The sequence below is a fragment of the Marmota flaviventris genome, chromosome 8 (assembly GCF_047511675.1).
Source record: "Marmota flaviventris isolate mMarFla1 chromosome 8, mMarFla1.hap1, whole genome shotgun sequence".
NCBI classification, from domain to species: Eukaryota; Metazoa; Chordata; class Mammalia; order Rodentia; family Sciuridae; genus Marmota; species Marmota flaviventris.
In genome coordinates this window covers 79287929-79313565 of record NC_092505.1, presented here as the reverse complement: position 1 = coordinate 79313565, position 25637 = coordinate 79287929, and the positions used below count along the sequence as shown (strand labels likewise).

General features: G+C 35.5%; 1 protein-coding gene and 1 pseudogene across 11 annotated transcripts in view; both read left to right on the top strand.

Moving 5' to 3' along the window:
* St3gal6 (ST3 beta-galactoside alpha-2,3-sialyltransferase 6) overlaps positions 1–25637 on the top strand; it is a 330280-nt gene that overhangs the window by 248735 nt on the left and 55908 nt on the right. For 6 of the 11 annotated variants that reach the window (XM_071615420.1, XM_071615419.1, XM_071615416.1 and 3 more), the window contains 5 exons: positions 4960–5129; positions 16843–16942; positions 19284–19361; positions 24045–24148; positions 25456–25519. In XM_071615420.1, coding sequence (XP_071471521.1) covers positions 16854–16942; positions 19284–19361; positions 24045–24148; positions 25456–25519 — 335 coding nt within the window. In that variant the 5' untranslated portion in view covers positions 4960–5129; positions 16843–16853. Of the gene's footprint in view, positions 1–72; positions 178–1662; positions 1890–4959; positions 5130–16842; positions 16943–19283; positions 19362–24044; positions 24149–25455; positions 25520–25637 lie in introns of all 11 variants that reach the window. The other 5 variants (XM_071615423.1, XM_071615422.1, XM_071615417.1 and 2 more) reach the window with 4 other exon arrangements.
* On the top strand, positions 19706–20340 carry LOC114098938 (PCNA-associated factor pseudogene; annotated as a pseudogene).

Below are 25637 nucleotides of genomic sequence, written 5' to 3'. Positions count from 1 at the left end.
ATGAAGAGACAGTAGCTGTAGTAAGACTATTTTCTGTACTTACTTTCTCTTCATTATATTTTGTTTCAACAGGAATGCTTGTCAGCTTTTCATCCTGTGACCAAAATACCTGACAAGAATACCTTAGTGGAGGAAAAACATTATTTTGGCTCAAGGTTTCAGAAGATTCAGTCCAAGGTCCCCTGGCTCCAAGGCAGAAACATCATGGTGGAAGGGTGTGGCAGAGGAAAGCTGCACAGCTCCTGGCAGCCAGGACACACACACACACACACACACACACACACACAAAACCCCTTCCAGGGCACACCCGCCCCCCCACCCAGTGACCTTCCTCCAACTAGGCCCTGCCTCCCGGGTAGTCCACTCAGTTGCTGATGAACCCTCATGACCCTCATGATCCAATCCCTGCCTAAAAGCCCCACCTCCAAACCTTGCTACATTGGGGTCCATGCTTTCAACACGAGACTTTCAAGGACATCACAGATCCAAACCATACCAACAGGGTTATTATAGATTCACATAAATTAGAAATTTATTTTCTCAGTTTAAATACTTTTTACTTTTCAAAGATGTAACTATTTTAGATATCTAGGTATTTTTATATGACTCAAAAGGTTATGTTTTAGAAAGAAACTGTTTGAAAATGAAATTTTAATCTTAAAGTATTTCTAGCAATTTGAAGGATTTCCTGGCTTAGCAAACTGTTTTTACTGAACTGGCAAAAAGATATTTGACTTTAAAATAATATTTAAATAAATTCTCTGAAAACAACCTAGGGACAAACAAGTCTAGGGAATAGATAGCTCATGAAATATTTGGTTGATAGGATACTCTATGACATTGAAAAAGAATAAATCAGGCCTTAGATGCATTACATGGTAGACCTTAAAGTCAGTAGAATATTATGTGTTTACTATGTAAAGGTTAAACATCATTTGCCATATAACTTTTATGAAAGTGTGTGTGAGTGTAAATAAAAAGTGGATTGACTAGCTATCAAACTTATGATAGTGGTTTTTCCTGGGGGAAAGGAACATAAATCTGTATTTTAAAAACTCCAAGAAGATATGGTAATTTTGGTTAATAGGTTCCTGAGAATTTATTGCATTAACATTTAAACAATCTGTGTAATACTTTCTAACAAAGTAGATTCTAACTGATAATCAGACATTTATTAAGACTCCGGGAGTGAGAGTGGGCTATTGTTTAATGTCTTAGTATTTCACAGTGTCATTCTGTGAAAAATGAAAATTAACAGAATGAACTCTGAATATGAGGAAAGCTCCCAGCTGAGCTGGCTCCTGGGGAGCTGTAGGAATATCTAACCGCCTGGGCCCAAACTGTCCTGGGTACCTTTTAGCTTGAGACCTTGGGTGAGTCATTCTTTAGGCCTGTTTCCTTACCTCTGTGATGAGAATAGTCCCCATCTTAGTGCTTTTGTGGGGATTGTATGAAGTTGTGCATGTGAAATGCAAGTGTATGCATGCAGCAAAGATCAGCTGTTATTATTTTCACCAGCATCCTTGCTACCCATAGGCTCAGTTCTTCCAGGGTACCATTTTCATTCTCACCTCAGAATAGTTGTCAGTGCTGTTTCCTATTGTCTGGAATGTTTTTCCTTACCACTGTGTTTCAACTGGTTCACTTTTGCTTATCTTTCAGAGATGCTTCTGGTCCTTCCCTACCTGGTTCAGTTCCTGCAGCTTGCTAAATATGCCACAGCTGTAATTTGATAATTACTTATGATGACTTGCTAATGTCTGCCTCTCTTGCTGGGTTGCAAACGTTTTTCTTCTTCATGACTATATCACTGGTGCTTTAAACCATATCTGGCCTCCAAGAGCACTGGGAAATTCTGTATTGACAAAATCAACAAGTTACTCTAGAAGGTAAAAACACCATGCAGAGATAGTTCACCAAGAAGTGAATTTGACGCAATGCACATTGCCTTAGGTATTAATCCACTGATATTCGGAAGTAAACTTAAGATTATAGGATTTCATATTATCATCTATTGGTTTTTTGTAATAATAAATTATAAGGTACTCCAAATAAAGACCTGCCCCCTTATTTGTAATTTGGCCTTAGGAGATCATCTAATGGATAGTGGTTATAAATACTATCACATATTTTTATTTGCTGTGAAAAGCAGGACAGTTTACAATGCAGAAATCTTAAGGTTTTGTGTTTACTCATCAAATTAGCCACTCTTAACCTAACTCATTTTTTTCTTTTAAAAATAGCAGAAGAGGTAAAGAAGAAAAATTCACTGATAGGAGATACTTCAGAAGGGCCAGAATAATCTAAGCTCATTTCAAATGAACTAATATAAGTAGTTTGAAAAGCGTACTTTTATAAGTCAAATGGGATGTTATTTGTAACTTTTATGCAAAGCCAAGCAATAAAAGCCTTTTCGAGGGGGACTTTTACAGTCAAGGAAAAAGCAAGAAACCAAACCAATTCTCTTTTATTTTAAAATTTTGGGGGATAACTGGGGATCAAACCCAGAGCTTCATGCATTAGAGGCAAGTGCTCTAACACTGAGCAAATCCTCCCTTCCCTGTTGCCTGGTTCCCTTTTAATTGTAGGACTGTTTAGTATGGAGAGAAATATAAGAATACTTTAAATTTTGAGGAAGAGCTATGTATTTAGATATCAGCATATTGCTCCAGGAAAAGTAAAACACAGGATTTGTAATTGAAAGCCCAAAGTTTTTAGATAAATTGAGGAGTAGAATAAAGTGAGACCAAGCAAGAACCCGGACTTTAAAAACATTGAAGAAATTCTTATGATTCAGATGGGAAGTAGAAAGGTGAAATTCTAGGGTTAGGAAAACAGTGCAAAGCCCCACACTAACAAAGACTCATCCCCTTTAGAGACATGATTTTGTAATGGAAATCACTGGGAAAAATTAATTTATAGCGGTGTTTTTTTAAGGTTCAATGTTTCTATTAAATGTAGAATATTAAAATACATTTTCCATTCGTTCATTGTTTTCAATTACTTTCCAAGCTCAGATTCAAAGCAGCATTTAAAAAAAATGAAAGTGAAATACATTTTCTTTAGAAGTATGCAAAATTAATTATTACTTGGAGTATAATGTTAGGGGTACTGGAAAATACCGGGCTCCACATTTTTAGACACTTTGTATAGCAGCACCAGGAAGCTTGTTGTAAGTGCAGATTATCAGACCTGTGATTCCAACCTGATTGAGAATTGGCAGCTGAACAAAGTGCTCACATGATTCAATGGAGATTAAGATTGAATAAGCATTACTCTACAAACCCCTGCCAAGAGGACCTTAGAAAAGAATATCTTTAGTAATGGGTGACCCACTATTCAACCATGCAACCTGTTATTATCTTTAAGCACCCTAAATATGATCAAGTTCTTCCTAGTACAGAGAGAGCTCAGACCTACCTCCTTAAATTTTTCATTCCCTGACCTTTTTGTTTAACGCCCTGGAAGCCTTCAGAACTAAGCTAATTCCCCTTCTTCTTGAAGGCCATTCAAACATGAAACTGGGCTATTTTGTTTCTTTCCTTGATTTAAGTTTTTTTCTGGGTAAAACTAAATCCCCATCCTCAGCTCTTTCTGGTAAGACACTGCTTGAGTTTTCTTTACTAACTTATTCAGACTAAATAATCCTAAAAGATTCTTTCAACTTGTAATTGATCCCTTACTCCAGTTAGTAATAAGTGATAGTGGATGGAAGATAATAAATGCTCAGGAGTAGTACTTTTTGTAAATTGGGGGAGAATAATTCTGATGCACAAATTTCTTATGTTCTATAATTTCTTTAGGTTCAAAAATCTGTCTCATGGTGAAGAGTTCTCCTCTATTATAATAGTAGCCACTGAAGAGTACCACTTTGCTTTTCTCCTAGTTTCTAAATGGGTCAAATATTTAGTACTTCAAAGTGTAATATATATAAAAATATATGAAAAGAATCATTTTCTTTTGCTCTATGAATATTAAGATGTATGCACTTTCAGAAAAAAATTCCCCTGTATTGCATAACTCAGACTATCAACTGACTGACTTTGTCTCCAGGACCTGTAAATCAAATGTTGCATGCATACAATGAACAGATAGATATTATCTCTGTGTGCTCAACTTTTAAATATTTTTTTTTACTTGGTGGAATCTGTTTTGCATATTACTATATGATTTTCATAATAAGCAAAATTATTTCCTGTTGAGGACATTAGATTTATTAGTAGCTTCTGATACAAAATATTCACCAGAGTTTTGCATTTTTGATATTTATTTCCTAAGAATGTTTTAAAAATACAAATAATTTCTAACAGAAGAAAACATGCAGTTTTTGTTGGTTAATTTCTGTGTCAGTGTTAGTCTGTGTAAGAAAAGCTATAGTAGGAGCAATGTAACAATGTTTTTCAACCTTTTTTTTTTTTCTTCAGGAAGTGGTCTACAACACTTTCTGACACTAGTTGGTCTTGTTAATTCACCCACACTTCCTTCCTGCTTTTTTCTAGATATTTCTGTTATTCTCAACCTCCTTCTGCTCTCTTTCTTTCATCTTAAGGTTTTGAGGGGCAAGCTCCTTCGCTCACCTCTGCATTTAGCAATAAAGCTTTATACGTGTGGAGAGAAGCTGAAAAATAAAACAGATGGCTATTTCATTATCAGGTTGCTTTGGATTAATTGAGCTGGATATGTTATTTTTCTTGAGGAGATTGAGCAGGATCCTTTGGAAGACCAGCCAAGAATGGCAGTAATACAATTTATGCTATTGATTTGGCTGTTGAATTTTTTTTGTTTATTTCATTTTGATTTTGCATTTAGTAATTTTGTTACCCTGTAAAGCAGTGTATAGGAGTTCAGAAGTGAGTTTATTAAAATAGTGTTTTCATTACAATTTTTTTAATGGCTTCAGAGTTTTCTTGAGTATCTTCGCTATTCTTAAAAGTAAGATATCTTTATGTTTTATTTTAGCACTTGCAAGGGAAGAAACAGCCAAACCCTGGGTCTTGGATCATTTGTGGTAGAAGGCCTCAACAATTTAGCAGACAGCCTCCTGAACCTTCACATCTGGGTTGCTCCTAACCACACTCTTCATCTTTAGGAACAGAGGGCCACTGAGAAACAGATTCCTAAAAGTGCCGGTAAACAAAAATAACTCTATCATTATCTTAGATTCTTTCCATGTAAGTTTGAACATTTGAAATGTTCTTATACAATGTTTCTGTTTTTAGCAGGTGGTGTTAAAAAACCCCTCTGTTTATACAGCTGCTTGTTATTTGCCCTTATACCAGTTTTGCAGGTGCCCGGGAGGCCCATGAGAATGTCAGTAAAACCAATCAAGGCCTTTTCAGAAAAAAACAAAGTCAAGCTACAGAAATTTTAACTACAATTTTTATTTTCAATCCAAATATGCCTACTCTGTGGCTGTTCTAAGCTAATATGGAAGCAAGGAGTAAACAAACTGAAGTTAAAATTACGACATCATGTGCAATGCAAATGTTGTAGAAATTCTATTAACAACTGTAAAACCTCGGGCAAGAGATTTGCTCTCAATATATCCCAGTTATCCTACTCCTTAGTATTTACCTAAAATAACTAAAATCAGCATACTACACTGATGCAGAAACATCAGTCTTCATAGCAGCAAAATTCACGATAGCCAAGTTAAGGAATCAGCCCAGAAACCTGTCAACTGATGAATAAATTGAGACGATATATTATACATACACAATGGAGTTTTACTCATCCATAAAGAACAACAAAATTATGGCATTTGCTGCTAAATGGATGGAACTAGAGATCATCATGCTAACTGAAATAAACCAGACTCAGAAAGTCAAGGATAGAATGTTTTTTCTCAAATGTGGAAGCCAGAGCAAAGGAAAAGGAATAGGGAGAGGATTTAGATTAATTGAATAGAGGAAGGAACTTGAGGGGGAAGAGAGGAAAAACGAGAAAAGAGAGGAAATACAGAATAAATTTGACAAAGCTAGGCTATGTACCTGTGTAAATATACCACAATCCCACCTTTATATATCTCTATGAAGCATCAATAAAAATGCAATTAATAAATGGAGAGAAGACCACTAGATGAAAAGGAATATGAAGAGGGAGAAGAGGAGGGAAAAAAATTAAGCAATAGAGACTGAAATTAAGCAAATTAAATTCCATGCATTTATGATTATGTCAAAATGAACCCCACTATTATGTATGATGATATTGCATTAATGAAAACATTTAAAAATGGAGAGAGGGAGAGGGAGAGGGAAAGGGAGAGAGAGAGAGAGAGAGAGAGAGAGAGAGAGACTTGCTCTTTCTGGGCCTTGTTTTCTCAATAAAACTAATTCTAATTCCCTTTGTATTTACATACAGCAATTAGCAGTAATTAATTTCATTAAAGTTCCCTTAAACAACTTTGTTTATTCTCCTTACTATTCCTGAAGACTCATGCACAAATTTAGGACACCAGCTTATTACCTTTTTTTCTAAAGTTTAAAACAAAAGTGCCCACTAGGAATTGGCTACATGTTTAACCAGTGAAACTTGGTAGTCTTTCTGATTCATTAAGGTTCAAGAACCATTATTCTAGCAAATTTGTTACATTGACGAGTTGTTTGGCCATCTTTTTGTAAAGGATTCATATTGACAGAGAACATTATGCTTTTGTGATTCTGGAAAATTTGGATAATCACAATGATCTTGGATTTTGTCCTTAGGAGTCTCTAACTCTTGCTTGTTCACACTGAGATTATTTGTGGCAGTTTCAAACTCCTTCTCCAGCATAGTCCTGAGCCATTTACTATGGCTTGCACAGCTCTTGCCTGCCACCAGATAGGGTGGCAATGGGGCTAGATACTCAAGTTTCTTACTTCCTGGAACCTCTAATTGAATAGAATCTGGCTTGTAATCTTGGTGATGTGTGCATCTGGCTTTCCTGTCAATCTTCACTTTATTATAAATGATACCTATTTGCCAACTCAAATTATTTGTAGAGTTCTTCATTTTCTTTCTTGCTTTAAGATATTAGTTTGAAATGCTGGGTTTAAATCCGGATTTGTTATGTGTTTGCTTTTTAAGTCTCAGAGCAGTTTTATTATGAAAGGCATAAAAGGATGAGTTTTCTATAGCCAGAAATAGGGTCTAAGTTTTGCTGAAGACTTACTACTATTTTGAGTGTCTTGCATTTTATATTCAGAAGTGGATTAGGAAGATTTCATGTCACAGATACTTTGAAATGTTAAAATTAATGTGAAGAAATAATAGCTACCACAGTAATGGAAACTTAATTTTTGAAGCTATCATTATTAGCACAATGTCACAAGTTCATTAAGAATCATCAGGAAGTTTTGAAGCTCATTTATTTTAGTGAAGGCTTGGTATACAGTAGCTAGTACTTCACTAGTTGGAAAAGAATTAAGACAAGAATAGATGAGTCCTTCCATGTGCCAGATACTTAGATGCTTTATATTTATTATTTACAATAGCTTTATTGTATTATTGTACATTGCTGTTGTTATTGTACATTCTATAGAGGAAACTGAAGTATATAGAGGTTAAGCAAATTTCCAGGAGTATATAGCTAGTGAAAGGAAAAACTGATGTTCAAATTCAGGGGGTCTGATGGTTGAGCAAGCTATCTTAACACCTACCTATGCTGCTGTCTACAAGAACAAATTGCATAAAGATGAAGAAGTAAAATGGAAGAACCAAATTATAGTAGTCTTAAATGCTAGTCTTATTGATTTTTATGTTCGTTTGTCAGACAATGAGAAGCCAGTGAAAGTTTTCCTGTGGGATTGGTAACAAGAGGAGATATGAGCATTTCCCCCCAGGTATAATGTATGGGCTGGTTTAAGGGGGGAAGATTAGAGATCATTGGGAATAGCTGAGGTAAGAAGAAGTGAGAATGTGGCTTTAAAAACAGCATTGAGATGGCAGCCTGAGAGCACCTGTCCTGAGGTAGGCAGAGGCTAAAGAGATCTAGAAGCACAGGGAGAGAAGTTACTGAGATTCAGGCTGGTGCCTTGCACACAAGAGGAAGTGGTTCAGGAATTGAACACCATGGAGATCAGAGAGGATTGGAACAAAATGAAGATGAGTGTGTTTGGCAATAGCTATTAATTTACTCCTGTATTGACTTGTTTTTTTTTTCTTTCTTATGGAATAAGTAAATACTATTGTGCTAGAGGATAATCCCCATAAAAACGCTCTTCTATACTGTCAACTCCATTACTTATTGGCAAGATCACCTTTGACAAATTTTTAATTTTTTTACAATGCCAATTGCTTGATGTTACTCGCCTAAATGCCCTCAACCTTTCTGTTCTTCATAACTCTAAGGTGTGTAATTCTTGGGTCCACGTTGTAAATAGCAATAATTGGAAATATTGTTTTGAATGTTTGGCCGGTGATTCATTTGGCACTTTTAGGTGAATAAACACAAGTAGAATGAAGTGTATGGTATAGGTATAATGTGAAGAAAGGAGTCCTACCAGTAGTATCAAAGTGATACGGGAGTAGATGGAAGGGTAGGATGGACAAGTGTGCAAGGAATTTAAAAAGAAACCACAAACATTCCCTAGAATGGTGAGAAATTTTTCTCAAAGCCATTTCTCTTCAAAGAGAATCTGGGTAGTTCCTTCAGGGAGAATTCTGTTGATTAGAAATTTTAAAAGGTCAAGCCCTAAATACTTGTTTAAGGGATGTACCATGGGACTTAGAAGGAGCTTCTAGTTCCTCTCAAATATTATTTTCTGTGAGGCCCTGATCCTTCCAGGGGGTTTCATTTCCTCTCTCCTTGACCAATGCTTTTCAAACACTGAGATCACTGAGGAAGAGTCTTGTTAAAATGCAAATCCTGCCCTGTGAATCAGAGGGTGGGGCTGAGATTCTGCATTTCTGCCACTTTCCCAGGTGATGCCAATATTGCTGGTTCATGGAACCGCACTTTGAGTAGAAGAGGTCAAAACTATTTTGCTTTTCTTCTCATTATAGATAATCAAAATAATTTTGAATCAGTGTAATTCAGCTCCTTTACCAGACTGTGAGCCCTATTTTACATATCCTAGATTAGAGTACATATACAATATGTGTGTGTGTGTGTGTGTGTGTGTGTGTGTAGATACATAGGCAATCTCTTATTGATGTGAATAGGTTAAAAAAATGTTACTTTGGTCAATGATTTGTATTATTCAGTATCCTCAATAATTTGTATAGTATTTGTGTAATATTTGTTTAGGTAGGGGGTTTTAACTTTTAACTGAGAGGTTGAAGTAAATGTTTTGTTAGAAAATGAGCACCAGAATATGATGTGAAGTAAGGTTTTCAAGTAAAGTTAAAATACATTTGATGTATGACTTATGAAAATGTATTTCCACCCAAAGAATTGTACTTGAATATTCTATGCAGTTTTATTTACAATAACCAAAAATTGCTAAGAAATTAAATGTCTATTGTGTAGTGAACTAATAAATTGTCGTGTGCCATACAATGACATGATGCTTAGCAGTAAAAGTAAATGATCTTCTTGTAAATTCTGCAACATGGACAGCTTTTTCAAAGGCATTATGCTAATTGAAAGAATCCGGGAATTAGATACACACTGTGAGATTACATTTATATGAAATTTTAGAAGAATTCAATAGTGAAATTATAGTGATAGCTGATCAAGTTGCTAGGGGCCAGGAAGTAGGGGAAAGGAATGAGGAACTTTGGGGGTTTATGGGAATGTTTAGTATCATGGCTTTGGTGATGGTCACATACATGTATACATTCTCCCAAACTCATCAAATTGTGCACTTAAAAGTGGTGAATTATATTGTATAAAATTTTATCTCAATAAAGCTAATTTGTTTTACAAAAGTAGCCATAGTCATTACCTGTTCACAATACCTAATACTGTTTTGGAGGTTGATATCTTATCAGTAGGATATTAATTAATAGTAAAAAAATTTTTAATAAGTATCCCCTCTTAGAGAGCTGGGGCCTGGGGAGAAATCATGAATAAACAGAAGTGCCTTTAAAAGCTTCTTTGTCTATTTGCAATGGAGCTGAATCTAAAGCAAGAGATCTCAAAAACAGGAACTCCAGTTCATTTATTTTTAGCATGCAGTGTCGTTGCTATTAGTTGAATGATTGTAGTGTGTATAGCTGTGCTATTAAAAAAACAAAATTCTGCTGAAAAGTCATTTCTTTCCTTTTCATATTCTTTCCCCTGAGTGCACTACATTTTCTGTAGAAGATTTGGTCATCTGCTTTGGCAGTAAGGGCTTAGATTCAATTAGAGATGCAAAGATCTGTCTCCATATGCTCAGTACAGAATCTGGCAAAAGCTCTGGCTTTCTTGAGAGACTGCAAGAGAAGGGGTGTGTGTGTATGTGTGTGGTCGCCTATCAATGTGTTAAGGAACTGGGGGAGGTGAGGGAAAGATAGTCAATTGTACATGTTCCCCATTTTCTTCCATGCAGAAGAAAAGAGATATATATTTACCAATCGAGCAGCATTTATGCAGTTGCTTCAATTTGTTAAAATTACTCAAACTGCTTTTTTTGAAGGGGACATAAATTAATTTATAATTTATGCTAATTTATTCAATAAATTTCAGGGTTTTTTTCGTGATTTGCACAAAATAACAATAGCTAATACTTGCAGATTTAAATTAAGCTTCTTCAGGTGTAATATTGCATGTTGTTAACTCTGTATGTACTGTTCTTTATTTCTTTAGTTATTCACGAATACTATTCCATCAACTACATCAACAAGACTACTAATTCCTTAAGATTTATCTCTTTAATTGTAAACTGAATAGAGTTTTATATTATAGTGTTTTCAAATAAAGTGTATTTTGTTTGTTTTGAGATGGAGTTTCCCTATGTTGCCCAGATTTGTCTTTTACATCTGTGCTCAAGTGATCCTTCTGCCTTAGCCTCCCAAGTGCTGGGATGGCAGGCACATTCTTCTGTGTCTGATTTTTAAAAGTGCATTTTAATAAATGCATACATTTAATGAGTATCAACCCTTTGTTTATATTTATTTTGGTGCTGGGGATTGAACCTAGGGCTTCATGAATGCTAAGAACACGCTGTACCATTGAGCTCTACCTCTATCTTCTACCTTATTTTACTTTTAAAGGTATTATTAAATGAATATGTTACAGTTTTAAAAAATACAATAATTATAGTTTTCCATAGTGTGCAACTTGAAAGTATGGGCTTTGAAATCAGACAGTCTTAGTTTGAATTTTGGCTACTACTTTGAGTATTAAACATCTCTAGCAAAAAGGTGATAATACCCTTGACCTAATTATTATGTGCAAAAGGGCTTGCTGGAATGGACTAAGTGCTTGGTAAACTATGCTGTTATTTACACCTCCTGCAAGTGGAGGTGGTCCTTGGTATATAAAAAAGGGTACCCCATACATTGGGCTATCCAATTAGAAATAAAGACAACCATACTTTTTTGGGGGGGTGGGTAGGTACTAGGGATTGAACTCAGGGGCACTCGACCACTGAGCCACATCTCCAGCCGTATTTTCTATTTTATTTAGAGGCAGGGTTTCACTGAGTTGCTTAGGACCACCATACTTTACAAAAGGATTGTGAGTTAAATAGGACTGAGCCCTTTACATCTATCACTGTGAGGTCCTGTGCTTATCCATTAAGGCTTGTGTTATATGCAGATGGCCAGGTCTAGGAGGCTTAAGTTTAGAGGACCTTTGGGTTGGGACCAAAAGAAATAGATATTAGCTGGGTGCAGTGGCGCACCCTGTAATCTCAGTGGCTTGAGAGGCTGAAATAGGAGAATTATAAATTCAAAGCCAACCTTAGCAACAGCGAGGCATTTAGCAACTAACTCAGTGAGACCCTGTCTCTAAATAAAATACAAAATAGGGCTGGGGACATGGCTCAGTGGTTGAGTGCTCCTGAGTTCAATCCTCAGTAACAAACATTAATGCATGGCTGGAGCTGGAGGGTCTGTCCTAGATTTGTTTACACAGGTTTGTTTAAAATGTCCTAGGCATATAACTGTAGAGAATAATCACAAAACTGAGTTGTAAATACAAAGAGGAAGGCAGGCAAACTGCAAAATCTGTTGTAGACTTCAGTGTGTATCAGTGTGAGCTGAGGGCCAGCAGAGACCTGAAAGGACGAAGGCTTCTCAGAGGACTGAGTGGACAAATGTTAACAGGGCCACCTGGTAAAGTTGTGGAGGTAAGCTATGAAGACAGATACCTGGCTAAGGGATAAGTTGTGGCTGAAATCTAGCTGTTGCTAATATAATAGATATTGGGTGCTCACAGGACTATGTGAAATCAGAGGAGCTGTTATTTTCTAATTTGCACAAAAATTCAAGTTATCAGGTGGTATTAAACAGCATACTGGATGTGAGAGGAGATCCAGTAGTGGAAAGATAAAGTCATCTGTCACTGAGGAAGCAGGAAGGAAAGGGAAGCCTTGCTACAGACTGGCTTGGACATGATTTTGGATCCTAGATACAAAATTCACTGAAAGATTGGCTGAAGAGCTCCTGGGGCCTAAGAGAAGAATAAAGACTTTACAAAACTATGATATCATTTAAGAATACAGCAGCAAGAACCCATTTTCAGCAGTTGTGATACCCAAGATTGGCACAGGTGCAATAGGAACTGGACCAAACTATGATCTCTAATCAAGGGCTCCTGGGGCTCCCTTTTCTTAGGCCAGGATCAGTCCCAGAACTTGGTGACTGGGTCTGAAGAAGGGCTTTAGAAAGCACCTGCAAGGCCAAGGCTGTTTCTTTCTTGGTGTTATATAATATTTATTGAGATACTTTTGTACTTGATAAGTAGAACAAAGTTTCCAGAATTCTTGCTGAACACAATATTTTTTCTAGCTGGTTGAGAAAACAAGCTCCCTTTGGTTTGAGAAAGCATTAGAAGAATCTGCAAATAAAAATCTGATGAGTTTTAAAGTGTCATTCCGTAGGATTTGTTTTGTTTTTATAAACAATGCTAACATGGTTGGGAGGAGCAGAATTAGAAGGAATGGGGTTATTAGTAATATGGTTTTATTTCAGCAGAGTTTATATCAAAAAGACTATAAACTTTCAATTTTGCCAATTGATGTTAAATAGATACTGCTTAAAGAGTTGGTAGAATTGATAAATTAGAGAAATGTCATGTTTTGTCTGATACCAAAAGAATGTGCCTGTGCTCATTTGTGAAAGCTCACCTCTGTGAGAGGCTGTATGGTACAGGGACTCTGGTGTGGTAGATGTAGGTTTGAGTCCCGATTTTGCTGCTTGTGAACTTGGGAAAGTTATTGCACCTCTCAGACCTTCAGTTTCATCATCTCTAAAATAAAAATTGCAAGTTTACTACTTCCCTCATAGGATCATTGACAATATGACATAAGATAATGCACCCAAAGCATTTATCCTACTTGGCACATGGTAAGCACTCATACTTCACAGGAATTCAGATCAGCTGTTATTCACTGAGCATGTGCCGTGTACTAGGCATTTAAGGTAAAAAAGAATTAACACAAAGCATTGGGGATCTGCATATTCAATAACTGTCTGCTTAGCCTCTTCTTTGTGACAGTGCTATGTTAGAAGTACTAAAAATAAAATGCTAGAGAAGACAGGACCTGCTTTTGTGGCACTTGCTGTCTTGTGGGAGTACTAACTCTATCATCTGTTATGGTCTATGCAGTTCAGGAAATCTGTTATTTCTTTTTCCCTCCATGGTTCTATACTGTGTCCTAGAGCAGTGTTTCTCAAACTTTTCTGTACGTAAGAATCAAATTGGAGGAAGCTTGTAGGGACTCCAGAATCTGCATGCTAACACCCTTCACCCCACTGGTGCTAACCCTTGAATGCTGCCCTAGAGCTGCCTTCCTTTCACTGCTGTGTGAGTTGACCCTTCCAAAACTGCACACACCAGCAGGGCACCATAAGGAGGTTTCAGATTAGAATTCTCTCTAATGCATTTTATCTTGAGATGACAGGATGACACCAGGAATAGAACTCTGAAAGGGTCAGACTGAAAATCTATTTCTTTTTCCCTTGAACTGTGTGATCTGAGACAAGTTTAGAAACTTTCATTTCCTTATTCATCAAGAAAATCATATCTGCACACCCATTTGACAAGCATATTTTGAGCCAGGTGTGAGCTAAATGATAGACATTCAAGCTTTGTATGAACTTCAAAGCTCCATACAAATAAAATATACGTTTTTTATTAAAATGGAGGAAACACCATTGCCACAATTGAGCTAAGTTCAGAGTTTGAGAAGAAATAGATATTTGACCTTTGCTAATGAGCTCTACTTCCCTCTCTGCCCTTTATCCACCCTGAAGAGGAATGATTGCATTGTGATAAACTTAGTCAAAGATGTTGTAGGGCCCCTGGTTTCAGAACCACCTGCAGCCCCTAAACTGGCATCTGTCGTGTTCAATGTCAAGATCTTGAAACATGTTTGTACGGGCAATTGAAGCTGTATTCCAAGGCCTTAGGTATTTTTGAAAGCAAACACCCTATGTTAAATTCCAACTGGTTTTCCTTTGATTGCTTTTCACAAAGCAAGATGGTCATCCATTTATAGAATTTTAATTACAGAACTCATTTATTTGTGTTAGCTTTTTCCTGTGAACAAGCAGAGGAACCATACATGTTTATCACAAGGATATCCTGGCTGACCCTGGTCTACTTTGCAATTTGAATATCAAAGCTTTAAATTGGCCATGAAATACTAGAGAGTAGCCAAGCTTCCTACTTTAAAAAAAAAAAAAAATTTTTTTCTGGTGCTATGGCTCTTCAAGAGTAGGTTCATTTTACTTTTGAAGGAAAAAAGAATGCTCTCTCACACTTATTTGTTTTCAGTTAAACCACATTTTTACTGAATGAAAAACAACAAAACAAAAACCTTACCCATAACTCCATGCTCTGTAATACATAAATTTCCCAAAGAATATGTTTGCGGGGTTAGATATATGAATTTTAAATGCTGACTTTTAAAATCTAGGCCTTTATACATTTTCTTATCTTAGATAGAAATAAAATTTGCAGATACTGATAAGTTGCATCCTTGTTGGATATTTACATAAATGATATTATTCCTAGTAGAAATATAAATGCTTAATTTGAACAATTTAAGCAAGTTGTTGGTTGACTATTTTGGCCAATGATAAATTGCCTTCCAGGACAGTGTAATAATCCAATGAAGTAGAGGGTGTGCTCTCACTTGCAAATATGTGAGGACGCTTGGGTTGCAAGAAGCAAACTGGTTTACCTAAGGCCACCCAAGCTTCATGTGCAGTGGGGCTGTGAATCGTGTCTTCTGATCTCCAGATAATGTTAATTCTTCATAAGAATCATGTCTACTAAATTAGAAGTATGTGCAAACTGAAGTTTGTTCCTTTAATTTATTTGTTTATTTGCTTTCTCCTGACATAGCATTCATTTCTAACTACTGTATAATAGTGACATATGGGAGTGGTGGCTGCACAGAGCAATAGCTAACAGCAAGAGAGGAGTCAGAGAAATCTCAGCCAAATAATTATTGCAGCTTAGGACTGTTTAGCAAGTAAACCCACACCCTCTTTAGCTCCAGAGAGTCGCAACTCTAAAATGCCTAGCACAAATATAATGTTTGTTAAGATTATCTTGCCTCACCAAGAAAAGCTCAAATTATATTTAGTGTATTCCACTTAAAAAGACAAGGAGGTGCTTTTCATTTTTCAGTTGAACTTATTTTTTTCCATATAGTTATGGGTACATTACAACTGTACATAATGGTGGGATTCATTGTTATGTATTTAAACAAACACAATTGCACTTGAACTTATTTACCATTGAAAGTGTGTCAACATTATGTTATTTGGAAATGTATCCAACCAAACTCCCACTTCCTATTCTGCATCGCTGTAATTGAGATTAACAGATATGGATAGGAGTTAGAATAGAGACACATACAATTGTTTAGATGAACTATAAACTAGGTAAGGGAGGCAGAGAAATAGCATAGCTATTTAAAGTCACATGCACTAAAATAGAAGATTTATTATGAAGCCATATATCAAATTTGTCTTTTGCATTCAATTACATATGAAAGTGGGAGTTTTTCATTTCCATTTTTGAAGCAAAGAGTAGGGGATTAGACAAATGTGTTAGAGTGGATTATAAAAAAATATATTCTAAGAGGGTTTTTTCCACTTACATTCTAGAAAGAAATGTGTTCAGATTTTTGTCTGCACATGTGCAGTGAACTATACTGATTCATTACCAAAAATAAGCAAGAAATTAGGTCAATATACCTGTGTAGAAAAATTGGTTGTCTAAATGTACATAAAAATTGAGGATGTCAGAAATATTTTTCAGTAGATGTTTATCCTGAGGTTTTTCAAAATTAGAAAGACCCATGAAAATTATAAGGTATGACATTTAAAAGCCATTTAGGCTCTGAATAAATGTAATTCTTATTCACATCTTAAGGCATATATTCACTTTATATTGAGAAGGAGAAAATGGATATTCAATGTTTCTGAAAAAAATTTGATATAGACATGTTATAAAATTTTGTTCTGAAGGAACTTTTCTTTCTAACTTAAGAAAGTATTAGGTAAGTCCCTAGTTTTGAATCCATTAACTGTTTATTGGTCTAAACACATACCATATTGTATTGATTAGCTGATAAGAGGAGAAGCAGAAAAAAGATATTCTCATTCTGCACATTGAATATTTTCAAATTTACAAATCTACATTGTTTTCTTTTGTTCCCCTTATGTATATTTATTTGCTTTGACTTTATATTTGAAACATTGTGAAAAACTTTCTAACATTCTTCCCATTTCTTTGGACTTTGTCTTGTATTTCAGGTGGGCCAGCCATGAGAGGGTACCTCGTGGCCATATTCCTCAGTGCTGTTTTTCTCTATTATGTACTGCATTGTATATTGTGGGGAACAAATGTTTATGGGTAAGTTTCATTTTTGCCACTTAAACATAATTCCCAAACTAGACTTTCATACAAACTTACTCCTCAAATTATAGGAGAGGGACTTAAGCATTGTAATATTTTGTATCTTTTCTAAGTTTCCATTAAAATTTGGGGTCTAACCATTCAGTATCCTATAGATTAGTATCTCTAACAATTTGAAAATTTATAAATAACACTACATTTTACTGACTCTCCAGTGAAGCAGTAGTGGTAACAATCTTTGGGACATAATATTTGCATTTATACGATAGTTCATCTCCTTGAATTAATGGAGTAATTCTTATTCTCAGTGGCATTTGACTTTTAGGGCCTAAAATGCTTAGATAAGAGATTGTTGATAAAATGTAAACACTACATTTGGTTTTCTTTGTTTAAAAATATTTGATGAATGATGATATATATATATTTTAAAAAATAACTTGACTTGATAATATCAACCCCCAAACTTTGAATAGGCACAGATAACTTTACTGTAAAAAAAAAAAAAAATCTCCATAAGTAAGTTTTATCTTTCTCCCCTTTGTCAGTCCTTTAGCTAGGAATAAAGTTTTGATGACCTTTAAATCCTAAATGGAGGGCAACACAAAATTAACTCAAAATACACTCCATGGCAACTTGCTGTCTTAGACAAAGGAGTATTTTTTGTCAACTTTTCAATACTAAGTCTTAGAGCTTAGATTATGTTTGTAGCTTATGCTTACAAGATAAAAATATTAATGGTTCTATAACTAATTTCTATAACTAACTAATTGGAAAACAATTACAGTGCTTTTCTTGGAAGGAAGTTAGGCAAATGGCTACTGAAAAAAACAAAAACAATAACAATGCCCCTGGGCTAGAGAGCTCTAAAGTCTATTATCCATTCCATGATGATTACCCATCAGTGGTCTCTCCCTCCATCTCTGTCATATCCTTTCTATCCCACTCTTAGTAGTGAAAGACAAAAAACAGAGAAAACAAAAAACTATTAAATTGTTACTTTCCTCTAGATCCTATTATTTGTCACAGGGGAAAGGACAAAATAATAAAAAGGGTCAAATACAACACAGTCTTTTGTCATCTAACTTGAGGCGTATCTAAGCTAAGCAAACACATTCTTACAATCATAGAAAGTACCCAGGGGAGTTACCTCAAATGTGTGTGTGCACCATGAGCTTGATTCCTTCAAAAAATATTTAAGATGGTAATTGTTTTTGCTTTAACAGACACCCGAAGTTTGACTTTGCAATATCCTAAAGTAGTTTGTTTTTGGTTTTAATGACCTTTGAAGTCTAATGATATATATCCCATTTTCCTCTAAATATAAGTCAGTGTTTGTGGCCTGATGTGCTGTTCTACCATATTTATGTTTGTATCTTTCTTATTTGTTAATCAAAGGGTCCTTGCCATTTGTGGTACTCAACAAGATGTTTCCCTGCATAAGGACTTTATGAGCTTTTTAGATCAGAAACCTATTTCAATATTTTAAATATAAAATCTTCTAACAATGGAGATTTTGTATTTAAATATAGAAAATTATGTTTATCCATAAATGGGTTAGTCTGTTTCTTTCAGTTTGAATCCTATTGATTATAGAAGAAAATTGATTATTTTTATATCATTTCTTCACATCGTTGATAATTGTCAGTTAGGATTTTATATTAAGCTATTTTCTTCTTTCCCAGCTAGTCTGGATCCTGCTACCCTCCACCCCTTTGGTTCATTTTCATTGTTGTTCTCTGTCATGTTTCACAATACCCTTTTAAATTTCGGAGACAAGTACTCCATTCAGGAGTCACACAAGGGCCTAACCTGTGCCAAGAATAGAGAAGCATTAGATAAGATTCCAAATGCTGTGATTTATGGAGTCCCCAGGATCACGAGGCAAAAAGCCTATTGAAACTGCTCAGGTCAGGTGTTTTTGTGATGTTCCCTGTTGGTAGGCGGCCCTAGATGTGGCATGGTAGATGATAATCATGTGCCCTTGGAGTGAGTTTGGTTTCTCTGGCTCTTGAGAGAGTCTAAAAATGGATCGTGGTTTTGGCTTCTACCACGGTAACCCTATCCCTTCTCTGAGAGTCCTTTGACTCACTGCTCTTTGAACCACTTCTTGGGTTGCTAGTCACCTTGGCCTTTTCCACACTCCCTTGCCTTATACTCGAAGATCCTCAAGTGTGCATGGGACTTAGAGAGGGTCAGAACTCAGGGCTGCAGGGAGGCTTTTGACCCCCTGCCCAATAGCCTGTCAGTGGTGGCAACGAGCAGGCTCCCAGGCATTTGGCTTCCTTTTGGGCATGCTTCCAGGTCTTGCTTTCTGACAGACACTATTTTTGTCTTCTAGGGTACCACCTATAGAAATGAAGCACCGAAATAAGATCCAGCCTTGTTTATCAAAGCCAGCTTTTGCATCTCTCTTGAGGTAAAGATAAATAGACAAAATAAAGTGTTAAAAAAAAAAACCTGTGGCATACAAAATGTTCATATTTGCAATTGTTTTCAACACTGGTTTACAATTTTTTTTTTTCATACAAATCTTAACAGTGTAAGGTGGGCACACCATAGTTAAGGAAGAGCTTGAATATCTTGTCTCTTTTTTGTGCTTTTAGTCAGAGCTCTGCACACATTTTAAGAAAAGGCACCAAAGAACTCAATCAGACCGGTATTCTTTCCACACAACTAAGATTAGAGAGGTGTTATTTAGGTTTGGTCATAAAAATGGTAAGTATTCTTTAGGTTGTATTTCCCCCACCTTGTTCCCAAGCTATTTTCACTCTTATTATTTTGTGGTTTCTTCTCCTTTGCCTCTAAGTCAAACTTTACGATTAGAAATTTTGGTCCTTGTTCTGTGAAATACCTTTGGCTGTGAATCTGTGTTTTTCTCGTCTCTTCCTGTTTGAACATGGTGTGGACAAAAGCAGACAGTGTCCCAGATAAGTGGTAGCTTCTCAAGCTCCAAGAAAGGTCCTTGGTTCCTTCACCTCTGCCACTAATTCTACATTGCTTTCATCAAGGAAAGCTGGAAATAAGTATGCAGGAGGGAATCTAGTTTGTATATGTCCAACTCCCCAGTGGCAAAAAGGAAATGGAAAATTCTTCAGGCTGCCCCTAAAGATTCTGAAAAGGAGAATCAGATTCCTGAAGAGGTAGGAAGCAGTGGCTTAGGAAAAGCAAAGAGGACAGTATGACCTTTGCAACTTCACCACACAGATGATGAAAAAGAATAGGACTTATTCATTGTCTTTGAATGATGTCTCCTGTTTACTCTGGTTTTCTAATGTGTAAATTTGCATATTTATGTTTGTTCAATAATCTTTGTTGAATAGGCATTTAATTTTAAAAGTGAGGCTAAAGTTTATTCAAAAACAAGTTATGAAATTGGAGAATTTGTAAAAATTACAGTTGCTTAGGTTAATATTCAATTTAATATAGTATATTGGTTCTTTTACCTATTATAAAGCTTCTTGTTCTTGCTAACATTAAATCAATGCATAATGTCCTATTTACTAATGTCCTGTGTTTGAGATTTGCTTAAGTCTTTATACTGATGCCATTTATATTGACATCTGGGCATTGAAATGATGCTATGCTTTTATTTCCTATATTTGCTTTAAAAACCAGAGTTAGAGCTTTGCACATTAAAAAAATCATATTAATTAAACTTAATTTCTGTAATTTTTCTGAGAGGGATCCAAAGATATTACCTTGCAAAATTTTGGATGGATATGGAAAAAGTCAAGGACAATTTAGCCTTGAGAGTTTAGACAATTGATAATCAAAGTTTCTAAAGCAACAAAAAGACAAAATACTAAATATTTTGAATCAGGAAATAAGATTCCATAAACCACATTAATAGGGAGAAATTTTTCTTGGCTATGTATTTGATTTAATATCATAATATATTACCCTTTGAACCTATACTTTTAAAGTTGGAAATCAATAAAGCATGACAGGCCAATCATGCCATAAGCACAGAGCTGTGGAAAGTCTTTAGCATTTTCACTATATATCTCACTTAACCAGTTGTATAACTGAAGAAGTTAAAACTGATGTTCTTGCTTTCCTAGCACTTTCTGATTACTGACAAACTATCAGTTTTCAAAATTAACCATGTTTTAACAGGCATGTTTTTCTGAAATTTTAAATAAGAGTACTTATTTTCACAATAAAAAAAAATTTTCCTTGACTTCTACTCACTTTTAGTAAATGGCATAGAATGCAAATAATAATTAATCTATATGCAATGTAAATAATGACTTTTTGTTGTAGTTGTCAGGATTTTCACAGTGTTTTTTTTTTTTTTTTTATCCACACATGTACTTCTGTGTATCTTGACTTTGATAGAGTGCTGGTCAAAAGTCTTCTAGATAATAAAAAAAGAGACATAATTAATCATGTTTAATTGTATAAAATGGATGTAAAATCTTCAGCATTTTTCTCATTAAGCATCCCAGAATTCAGAATTTCTTTTACTATATTATGAGACTATGTCTTCCCATTACTGGTTCTTAACCTTTGGGGCCACAGACCCTTAGAAATCAGTCAGCTCTGAAAAACTGAAGATACGTACAAATTTTTTTGTACATGATTACATGCAATGGCTGTTTGTAGTCTTTCCATGGGTGTATGTCCAGGTTGGGCCACTACAAAACTAGAAGAGTGTGTTTATGCTTTTTGACTATGACTCATAATAAAGACATTTCACTTGAACACAGTACACATATGTATTTAGAATAAGAAAAAAACCCAATATTTTACCCTTACTATCCAAGATATACTGTGTTCTGTTCTGTTCATATTTTTTGAAATATGCTGATCATTACTCCAAAAATTGATTTCATAAGCCACATATAGGTGGCAGATAATATGCTACTCTAGAATCAAGGTACTCTATAACTTTAATTAAAAATTGGATATTTACATCTTGAGAAAACCCCAAAAGGTTAAATAAAGTGTGTATACAAAGTACATATGTTCAGCAGATCTGTAAGTCTGTCATCCAAGGGACAAGTAGATTTGTACTTGTCAGATGAGCATTATTCTCTGAGCATAGTCCCCTAGAGCTTGCCATTTTCTCAGAAAGAGGAATTATTAGTATCAATCAGGAAGTTGCACATAGAAACCTGGAGAGTTATAATGTGGACACCTTTCTTTAGATTTCAGTTTGCACATGGATTTCAGCTTCGTTGTGTGCAGGTTAGTGACTCCAGATGAGTTACTTCACTTTTCATACCTTTAGTTTCTTCACCTACATTGACTAATGCACTTTACCTGCCCTGCCAGGCTTTTCACCAATAACTGTCATGGAAATATAATGTAATAAATATGTTGTAATATAATATTATATACTGTAGTATATATTTATATGTACAATATATATACAATGTATCATGTTACAGTGTATATACACTCTAATATATACAATGTGACAATTACAATAAGTAGTCATTACTCTGTACATAGATTATTAATTATTTGCATTCTATGTAGTTCACTAAAAGTCAGTAAAAGGGAAAATTTCTAATCAATGTGATATCTTACAATGTAACATGTAACACAGTATTTTGTGATATGATGCACTGCAGTATATGCAATGTAATATAATTATTACAGATAAAGCTAATACTTATTGATCCCCTGAAATGTCTGAAATATGATATCAAACAATTATTTCACTTAGAAATAAATAAAAGTCACCTAGTCCAAGATCCAACTGGAAATAGACATTAGTCATTAGTTAGCATCAGTGTTCCTATTGCTAACTCCAAGCAAGAGTCTTTTATTGGTGCAGTTAACTAGGGTTCAATTTTCCAAGGAAGACTGGGAAGCTCAGGAGCCTTCTCTCAAGGTTAAATCAGGTGACCTGATATTTCCTCTTCCCAAGGCAGATCCTAGGCTTAAGATCAACACTGATATAGAAATGACATTTGCAGGTTGACTGGCTCTTGAGACTGCTATCACTATCACAGCTGAATCTGGGACATCATAGCTGGAGCAGAGAGGACTGGTCTCACCTACTTTCCTTCTCCTGAATGCAGTGTAATTTCGTAATTCAGCTCTGAAAACATTAAGCTCCTTTGACTTGCTCCTGAGTGACAAAGCCAGGATAAAATTGAGGCTCTCTCACTCTTCCTGAGTCTTACATTTTGTCATGCAGCCCTCTGAAGCCCCTGTATCACTCTGATCTCCACCTGCAATTTTTAGACTAAGCACAAAACTCATGATGTGGCAGGAAAGATGATGGCAGGTGTGGGACTGTGGTTAGGATTAGCTATATTTGTCCTGCAGCGTGTAAGTACCAGCCAGTCCTTCTGCTGGGTGAAAGCAGCATTTTAATATGAACTTTAAGATCCTTTCAAAAATCTCATTTTTTTTTTTCTGATTCATAAGAATCCCAAAAGATTGATTTGGAGGGCTGGGGAAGTACTTCAGTGGTAGAACTTACCTAGCATGCACAAAGCCCTTGGTCCAATCCCCAGCACAGGAAAAAAAAAATGAAATTTATTTAATCATTTTGTTAAATATGCTAAACTCTGTGTCAGGCACTAAAAATAAGAAAAACAGAGGCTATTCCTATGCTGATCAAGCTTTCTCTCTTGTCCAGAGGGTTGGGGGTTGCCTTCAGTGCAAAGCAGGCAGTAAGAAGATGAATGCCCACATTCTTGTTCTTGGGTAAATCTTAATTTAATGACATTAGGGAAGAGTTACGTTCTAGCTCCATCTACTTTTTAATATGTTTTTACAGCTGAGACAACAACATACAAATGGTCCTTTTAACATTTAGGAATGACTTAGTATCAGTACCTTTATTACTTCCCTTTGTTCCTTCCTGGCTATTCTTTGATTGCTTGGTGCTGTTTTAAAATTTTGTTTTCACCTCCACTGTAACAAAATTTTGTTCTCAGTACTTGGAAAGTGTTTCCATTCCAGTGTGTAGCTCCACTGCATATTCCATTCTATGTAATATCTAATACTGTCTTACATAAAAGATTTTAAAAATACAACTTCAGTTACATGCTATAGTTATTTTCAGTAGTTGTCTGAAAAGCCTGACAATATAGAATGCTCTTTCATAATCAGTTTGTTTTTTTTTCCTTTCTTCCAGGTTTCCTCAGATTCACCCCTTTTTGTGTGTGTCTGATTTTAGGAATACTGCTATAGTCACTGGTAGTGATCAGTTTTATTTGCCCTATGGGACAAAAAGATCAGGTCAGTAGCAGTATTCTGAACCTTTCCTGTTAAGTTTGAGTCCTCTTTGATGAGAACCACATGTTTGTATAATTCCAAGGCCTTTTAATCTTTCTGCCTCCTAATGATTCCTAAGGGATACAACTGGGGGATGGGATAAAGGGAATTATATTTTGAAACAGAAATATCCCTTGCTTTTGAGTTTAAGTAATTAAGACGATAGATTTTTGTTGTTGAGATGCTGTGTTTTACTTTTGTTCTGCCACAGGGTGACTCCTATGAGTTCTATACCTTACTTTATTCCAATTTAGAATTAGCAGGAGGGGCTGAGGATATAACTAAGTGGTAGAGTGCTTGTCAACATGTGTGAGTCCCTGGATTCAATCCCTAGTACCCACCTCCCCATAAAAAGAATTAACAGGATAACCCTGGATGTTAACTTCTTTCCTGTTTCCCCATTTCACCTCTTTTACCTGATTTGTTTTGTTTATTTCATCAGGAAGTTTTAGCTTCTTGATCAGCCTTTTAATTTAATCAGTGGGTATTTCACTTTTGCTAAATTTAGAGGGAATTATTCCATCTCCTAGTGACAAAGCACTTTTGCTTTTGCTCATTGAGAACTGATTGGCCATACAAGCTTTAAGTTCTAGATTTTTGGGAGACCTTAAAAACCCAAGATGTGGGGCTGGGGTTGTGACTCAGTAGAGCACTTTCCTAGCATGTGTGAGGGATGATTCTCAGCACCACATATAAATAAATGAATAAAATAAAGGTCCATCAACATCTAATTTTTATACACACACACACACACACACACACACACACACATATATATATATATAAAACCGAAGAGTTGACAGGCCTATGCTTTTCTGAGTCAGATTTTAATTTTTTTTTTTGACTGATTCTGCTTATTTTTTGTTTGTTTGATTGTTTTGTGGTTTTTTGGGTTTTTTTTTGTATTTTAAAAATATTTTGCAGAGAATTTGAGAATTGGTTTAAACTTACTCTTGGTTTTAATTTTAATGTCAGTTTCAGAATCATCAGATACTGTTAAATTTTTAATTACTTTTTTGATTGTTTTCAGGTTAAGCATCTTATTTCTTTCTGGGGTTTTGGTGAAGTACATTTAGAGCACTGCCATTTTGAATGTGCTTATGGAGTAGTGTGGGGGTAATTGTAGTTGTATCATTAATTTTTCACACATTAAACCAGATGTGGCCTTACCAGTTGGAAATAGATTTGGGGGGTAGTGAGCAAGGTGGCTTATTAGTTACCTGAGAAGTCATGATTATCTTCTTACTCATAACATTCCATTTCTTTTCTAGAGGCATATTTTAAACTTGCTCTTTCAAAACTGCAGAGTTGTGATCTCTTCGATGAGTTTGACAAGTGAGTTTATTTCCTTGCTTCTCTTTGACTTTTAACTTTAGCTAAGATGGTTCAAAAGATGTGCCCAAAGAGATGAATGTATTTACTCAGGAAAATTCCATAGCACCTGTGTATAATT